Source organism: Abrus precatorius, unplaced genomic scaffold (genome assembly GCF_003935025.1).
Source record: "Abrus precatorius isolate BTA unplaced genomic scaffold, Abrus_2018 Scaffold8, whole genome shotgun sequence".
In the NCBI taxonomy this organism is placed as follows: Eukaryota; Viridiplantae; Streptophyta; class Magnoliopsida; order Fabales; family Fabaceae; genus Abrus; species Abrus precatorius.
The window spans coordinates 25,862,460-25,869,971 of record NW_020874428.1 but is presented as its reverse complement, the minus strand read 5'-3'; the positions used below and the strand labels follow the sequence as shown (position 1 = coordinate 25,869,971).

The window sequence follows — 7,512 nt, the reverse complement described above, 5'->3', positions numbered from 1 at the left end:
GATTAATTAACGGTGCATAGATCCCTTCAGACTATGTTAATGATTAATTAACAGTATATTAATTTATTATTTACGTTAATCACCAAAGACGTGTACCTCTACATAATTTGTACCAGGAATGTTTACCAATTTTCCAGGCTATTTCATATTTTAATTTTTTACATTTTTCACCTAATTTTTTTTTTAAACTTCATATTCCATTTCATAGCAGTAACTGTTACTGAAATTATAAATATTATTACTGCTTACCTTCACGTTTCCCACATTATAGGATATAATTGTGTTTAAATTTGCTCCATGATTCATGAACTTTCCCTTCTGTTGAATTTGTGTTTTGATTTAATGGTATTCACATAATATTATTAAATTTGTCATGGTCTAATTTTCTTTCCCTCGCCTTTACTATACGCGCAATACATGTTTTAGTGTCGTGAGTAACATGAACAATGTTTGAAGGTCAATCTTGATCTTTGCATACCTTGATTCTTATATTATTATTATTACTTTCTTTTTTCGATCGTTTTCTTTTCTCTCAAGAAGGTATATACAACGTTCAATAAGGGTGAAAATGTCATTTTCCTCTTGAAGGTTCTGCTTACTGCAAAGTGGAGTTGAGGGATTCTGATTTGAAGGTGACAAGACTTGGAGATCGGTGCTATTTCTATCTTATACCAATGATTAAGGCAGTGATTTGCATGTATCCACAAAGGATTAATTAGTAATTACCGTCTTTTTTTCATTTATCTATTTACATACAATTTTAAAACAATATTAATCATTGTGTTTTATTTATAAAAAGTATTTATTTATTTAAATAATTCTATAATAAAAAAACCAATTAATAAAGAGATAAGTTTAACATGATTAAATTTCGTAATATACAATATAATTTTTTTAGATAGATAAATAATAAGAAAGATAGTATATTAATAGCATTCAATGTCGGCATTATTGTTATTTGATTTCCAGATATAAGTTGGTAACAGTTGGAGCGTTTGAACAAAGCAGTTCCAATACCTTTGGTGCGGCTAGGAAAGCTTTGCTATCATCATTCCTTCTAAGTTGGGACCCCAAGTTTGTCTCAAAATAATAGTTTTCAACGAGTGCAGTAAAAAGAAAAAAGAAAAACACATATATATTGTAAGTTTAATGAATATCGTAACAATATAAAATAAAGTTGTATATAATGGAATTTGAAATATGCCATTATCCTTCATTTTTATAATTTCTATTTTGTAAAAATGCTGATAGATAGTTGCATAGGTTGATTAGGAGATGAGCATGAACTGAGTACCACATATTTCTTATATTCTTTTTGAGACAATGCTAAGCCTTATCAGTCCCAATAATATACACACTGTCCCTGCCACGTGTCATCACACACAATGAAGTTTCAGATACCACTGAGCGCGTGCATGCAGAATTGGATTTCCTTGCAATCCTAGTTGAAGTGTTGAACACCCTAAACCTTTAAAGAGCCAAAAATATTTGCGTACCCCGTTTTTTGGTTGTCAATTGGTCCCTTATTCATTCATTCCATGCCACATGTTAAGCCATGTTTTTCTCGCTGTTGACAAGCACAAGCACCATTTTTTTCATGGATATTTACCCTCTTCACTCTTTGCACTAAGACATGTCACTTTCGTTCTTGTTCCTGTTAAAAACGCTCCACCCTCTTTCATCAAACTTCTTAAGGCCAAAGAAGGAGCTTCACTTTCTAGCATCTAGCTAGTATTATACTTCCTTCTAATCAAGCTGTTACAAAAATAGTCTTTGGCTTAACCAAAAGAAACCTGTTTTTGGCTTAACTCAGGTCGGGTTCTTCTTTTTCTACTCCTTATTGATCTGCTAATTTGTTGTAATTGTAAGAAAACAAACTGGGTTTCTATTTCCTTGCCTGAAAATGAATCCTTTTTGTTCATTTTTATTTTTTATTTTACTAATCATATTAAATAAGGTTTACAGTGATGTATTTGAGTTTGTGTTTTTGTGTGTGTTTTAATATTCTTGTGTTTATATTTTGTACAGTTTTCTGTGTAGCTGATTGTCTTAAAATTTCCGACTTTGTTAGGTTTAAAATTTGGTATTTTTCATTATTGCTTGTTCTTTTTCTGTGCTTGTTTGCTTGTGCTTTCATTTTGTCATAGGAAAATAATAAACATTTCTTTCTGGGTCTCTTGGAGTTTGAACATTCGTTGCTTTATTTATTCACACAATTCACAATGGCAAAATGAAGTTGTGGTTCCATTTCATTGGTTTTTCTCCACCTTGGCATGTCAAGTTCCATACATGACTCCAAAGGTCGTCTTTTTTATTATTTTCTTTCATTTCAAAATTTTGTATGCTTATTTGATTACTCTATCCAGCTGAACTATATAGATTTTTTTACTCTGCTTGTAAAGTTTGTTCCAAGTCTAAAGTTCTCTTTCCTCTTTTGTTCAAACAGACAACAGTTTGGTAAACCATGAATAGCAATGTTCCAGGTTGGGATTTTGAGAGTGATACTTGTCTCACCAACCAAAAGAAGCTCATAGGGTGTGTGTTATCTATCGATTATCTATCTTTGTCAAAGCAGAAATATACTGTTCCAATTAACTTTACTTCGATTATAATAATTATCTATTTGGTCAATACAGGCTGGACCAAGAATTTGTAGAGCTCCTATGGCAAAATGGACAGGTAGTTATGCACAGCCAGACACATAGGAAACCAGTTGGGAATTCATCTAACTTGAGACAGGTTCAGAAAAGTGATCAATCAACATTAACTAGTGGGACATGTGGGAACTCGAGTAACTTGACTCAAGATGAGACATACCCATGGATCCACTACCCACTTGAGGACCCATTGGAGCAACAATTCTATTCAAACCTTTCATCTGAACTACCATCCTGTGAAGTTGAGACTTTCAAGCCAATTGGACAATTGGAAGGAGCAAAGTTTGACAAATTTGTTGCCTCTAGTGCCCCCCATGCAACTTCAAGTTCACGACCACCTAATATGAAACCCTCCTATGTTCAGGGATTCCGAGGGAATCCTATACCTGATCCAAGGTTTCATGTTCCTGATTCATCTCAGAAAATCAACGACTTTGGAGGATCAAGAAAGGTGCTAAATTTTTCTCACTTTTCAGCACCCCGTTATGTTTCTTCATCATGTGGTGGTGCACAGTTTAGAGAAAATGTTACTTCTAATGTGTCACAAAGTGAGGCCAGAGAGTACTCAGTGATGACAATCGGTTCAAGTCACTGTGGCAGCAATCACATCCCTCAGGACCAAGATGTAAGCAGGATATCAAGCAATGGAATTTGGGCAACTACTACTACTACTGCTACTACTATATCTCATGAGCCTGAAGCTGTCAGAGATTGTATCCAAAGAACAGTTCCTAGGAGTGATCAAGGAAAATCAGAGAAGATTGAACCAACTGTGACTTCATCTTCTGGTGGTTCAGGTGGTACTAGTATTGAAAGAACTTGTTCCCTATCATCAACAAGAAACCAAGGCCAAAAGAGAAAAGACCCAGATGTTGAAGCACAAGAGGAACAAAGTGAGGTGAAACTCTTCCTCTTTGGCTCTTTCCAGTTTACCTTCATGATTAAATGCGTGGTTGTTATGTTTTTCCTTTTGGCCTGATGAGTTGTGTTTATATGTGTAATAGGCCACAGAACTTAAATCAGGTGATAGAAACAAAGCATCTCAGCGGATAGGGTCTTCCATAAGAAACCGAGCAGCTGAAGTGCATAATCTATCAGAAAGGGTAAGGGCATGGCATTTTTCTTTATTTTGAAACTTGTGTTGTGTGTGTGAAACTTGGCTCATACCAATATTGTTTACTAATGCAGAGGAGAAGAGATAGGATCAATGAGAAGATGAGGGCATTGCAGCAACTCATACCTAACAGTAACAAGGTTTGTCATCGTAATGCTGGTTGACTTGTACTATATCTTAATTTTTTTTAGATGCATGCATCCACACTAAGATATAGGGTTAAAAGTGGTATTTTACTGACCATACTCACTTTTCTTGTTTCTAATGATTCTCCTTTTCATAAGATTCTATCATAGTGAGGTAATAACTGAGGGCTGTGTACATGCAGACAGACAAAGCATCAATGTTAGAAGAGGCAATAGAGTACTTGAAATCACTTCAGTTACAGCTTCAGGTAAACTGTCATACAATGTCTTATCTTACATATGTATGACCATGTCTCATACAAGGGTAATATGTAACAAATTTTGTTCTTGCTTACAGGTAATGTGGATGGGAGCTGGCATGAGCCCAGTGATGTTTCCAGGAATTCAGCATTATATGTCACAAATGAATATGGGAATGGCTGCACCTTCTTTGCCTTCAATTCACAATCCAATGCAATTACCAAAAGTCCCAAATGATCAATCCATGTCTATGACTCAGATACCAAACCAGACTTTGATGTGCCAAAATCCAGTTTTGGGTGCTTTTAGTTACCAAAATCTGATGCAAAACCCTTACCTTTCAGAGCAATATGCACGTTACATGGGTTATCATCTTATGCAAAGTGCCTCCCAGGTAATTAGTTTCTTTCAAGTGAACCTTAAATTTTAATGTTCTTTTCTTGCCAAAGTCCTCATTCCTTCTTGCCATGTCATAGTTTACCCTTCAAATTAATTTTGCTTATTACCACGTTGGTTTTTGTCTTGCAGCCAATGAATGTGTTTAGATATGGTTCCCAGGCAGTGCAACATAGTCAAACAATTATTGCACCCAGCAATAATAATAATGGACCCATGAATGGAACAGCTAATATTGATGATGCGGTTAGTGGCAAAACTGGTAGGCCACTTTAATAGTACTTCCAAGTTGTTTCTTTGGTTTACAACAAAATACATATTAATTACAAATTTCACTACTTCTAGTAACTCTTCTCTTCAAAATTTTTACTAATGCAATGGTTTACCTAAATACCTAAACAATTTATACACTTCAAAAGCTCATAACATTATTTTATTACATATCCCACTTTGTTATTTATCATACTTTATCTACTTTTCAGGTTCTTGCACCTTTAACTGAATAGCAATACCTGATACAATACTAAATTGGAGGGTTTGGGTGATGGAGTCAATCCTACAAGCACCATGATATGCTCCAATTTATGTAGTTTTGGAGATCATGCAATTTATATCCAATTTAAAGTTTGTTGTTTAACTTTGAGAAGTTGTAGTAGACATGTCGCTGATTGTGGGCCAGACTTGTTCTGAGCTCCAAGAACCCATCAGGTTCAGCATTTTGTATTGTTTGTAGATCAGGGAAAGTAGTAAATAAAGATAACGTGCTAATTTGTTATTCTGTCTCAACTCATAATAACAGTTATTCTTGCATTTCATTGTCTCTTCACTTGACTGATTCATGGAACAGTTTCATTATTTCAACAACTAAAATTAGCATGTATAATCTTTTTTGCTCCTCACTTACTTTTTGTATTTTTGTTAACACTTGCATTTCAAAAATATATCTAAAATTAAATAAGGCAACTAAATTTATCTTCCAATGTTGTGCAAAAATCATTTTCAATCATGCAGTTAGCTAATTTCTCTCTCAGTCCTCATTAATAACATGAAGAGTCTGTCATTACTTGTCACCGGCATCCCTCTTTCTCTTATGAAGAAACATCTAACATTATAATATACATTACTTTACATTAAATAGTCAACTAATTGAAGTGGAATCATGACTAAAACCAAATTTATTATTTAAAAATTATATTAAAAAAAACGGAATAATTGTAACTAACCATAATTGAAAAAGGAATCAAATATATCTTGCAAGCTAAAATGGATCATAACTGAATCAGATATATCTGAAGTTAATATATATGGCACTGTTTATGGATCTAGAAAATAGTTTTGGACAAAGAATATGAATATCTTGAAAAATACGTAGAAAAAAACACTGGAAGAGAAAGAAGAAGGAAATAAAATGCGCATGATACCATGCAAATTTCCTTTATGTAACTGAATATGATAAGTAATGACCCCAATAATGTTTAATTGCTTAAATTTAATATATCACACATAATATTAGCCGATTATTGGATATTAAATATTTTGAAAATTTATTTTGTCAGAATTTGATATTTGTACACTAAAACCATGCAAATAAATTAATTTCATCATTATTTTTACATTTAAAATTGATTAAAAATAGCACTAAAAATATTTAGAATGTTGTGTCTAAATTTTGTTCCATTCCCATCTACCTTGACCATCTTTCTCCATGAACAACTCTGAAATGTTTTGTTCAAACAGTGTCATATTTTAGATAAGATCATGAATCGTGATATTTATTTTAAGGAATCAAACCAATTGTGTGAAACACATAAACAATAAAGACTATAGGGAGAATGTATGGGACCCCCCCAAGAGGGGAAAATATAACTAGAGCACAAGAGATAGGTACATGATTAATTCAAGCCATCCAACTTCGTTGTATTTGGACTAGTTTCTTCCTCTATATATCTCTCTTTTTCCACACACCCATCTCTCTCTTGAAGTTGCATGTTCGAAAAAGATTGATGTCAAATCTCACAACTTGCTTTTTTATTGTATGCTATTTTTATAAATTTAGTTTCTTTAAAGTGAGAAAATGGTGATAAATGAAATATTTTAATTCAAATAAAGATAAATAAAATCTCTTTTTCTCACTTTATACATTTAAATTTAATCTTTTGTTTTATCCCTTGTATAGTTTGTACCCACAAATTGAACTTAAAAGTTCACTGTTCGCTCTCACTTTCAATTTTCAAATCAATCGCTCTGGAATCTTCATACTCCAGCATTACATAGCAAACTTAACCAATTGCATTAAAAATGCAGCCAATGGATAACTCTAATCATTGGCCTTCTTTCTCTGTGTTTGTAGTTTGGTTGTTAAAGCAACTAGAAATTTATGACTTCTGAAGTGAATCAAAACAGTATTATAATATGCATAATTAATCAATATATAAAATCCATAAAAAGTCACCTAGAGAATTGAAAATATAAATAAGTTAAAAATAACAAGGTGTCTATTAGTTAAAATTCTTGTACTGAATAATTTGCTTTTCGCTGTTAAAGGAAACTAGTTCTTAATACTTTTTTTTTAATTAATTTTTAATATTTTTTTTCATCTAATTTTTTATTATTAAAATTTTTTCGCATATACAAAAACTTGAGAAACTAAGAAATATGAGAAAAAATATATAATATTTTTATATTTTGATGAAGAAGAACAACAAAACAATAAAATGTTTTTTTTTAATTAATGAAAAAATAATAAGAGTAACACGTAAATATACTAAATGTTTTTTTATATCTTTTAAATATAACAGTGAGTAAATAAATAAACGAGCAAATATGTCGTTTCAAGAAAATTAAACTATTACTATATGCATTATAGATATTCACCAACAGTATGATACGCTTAAGCTCTAAAGATAATTTATTTTACATTAAACAAAAATAATTAATATTAGAGATTGTAATTTTATTT

General features: G+C 32.1%; 1 protein-coding gene across 5 annotated transcripts; it reads left to right on the top strand.

Annotated features, from left to right (window-relative positions):
• The first annotated feature begins 1,415 nt into the window (after positions 1–1,415).
• Positions 1,416–5,366, top strand: LOC113874953 (transcription factor PIF4-like). Of its 5 annotated transcripts, none has more exons than XM_027513286.1 (10): positions 1,693–1,813; positions 2,029–2,083; positions 2,447–2,535; positions 2,637–3,555; positions 3,662–3,760; positions 3,846–3,911; positions 4,100–4,165; positions 4,255–4,551; positions 4,686–4,815; positions 5,036–5,365. In XM_027513286.1, exons 3-10 carry the CDS (start codon positions 2,465–2,467, stop codon positions 5,053–5,055), a joined length of 1,668 nt encoding a protein of 555 aa, XP_027369087.1. In that variant the 5' UTR covers positions 1,693–1,813; positions 2,029–2,083; positions 2,447–2,464; the 3' UTR covers positions 5,056–5,365. The 5 variants fall into 5 exon arrangements, with proteins under 5 accessions (XP_027369084.1, XP_027369087.1, XP_027369089.1 ...); XM_027513284.1 differs by lacking the exon at positions 2,029–2,083 and having other exon boundaries at positions 1,782–1,813; positions 2,444–2,535; positions 5,036–5,055; positions 5,086–5,312; XM_027513283.1 differs by lacking the exon at positions 2,029–2,083 and having other exon boundaries at positions 1,416–1,813; positions 5,036–5,333.
• The last annotated feature ends 2,146 nt before the right edge of the window (positions 5,367–7,512 follow it).

What these genes read in the sequence shown, in the direction of transcription:
- LOC113874953 (XM_027513286.1), top strand. Translation starts at nt 2,465, where the DNA reads ATGAATAGCAATGTTCCAGGTTGGGATTTTGAGAGTGATACTTGTCTC. An exon ending in CACTTCAGTTACAGCTTCAG is followed by an intron (nt 4,166 to 4,254) that starts GTAAACTGTCAT and finishes TCTTGCTTACAG; the next exon opens with GTAATGTGGATGGGAGCTGG. An exon ending in TTATGCAAAGTGCCTCCCAG is followed by an intron (nt 4,552 to 4,685) that starts GTAATTAGTTTC and finishes TTTGTCTTGCAG; the next exon opens with CCAATGAATGTGTTTAGATA.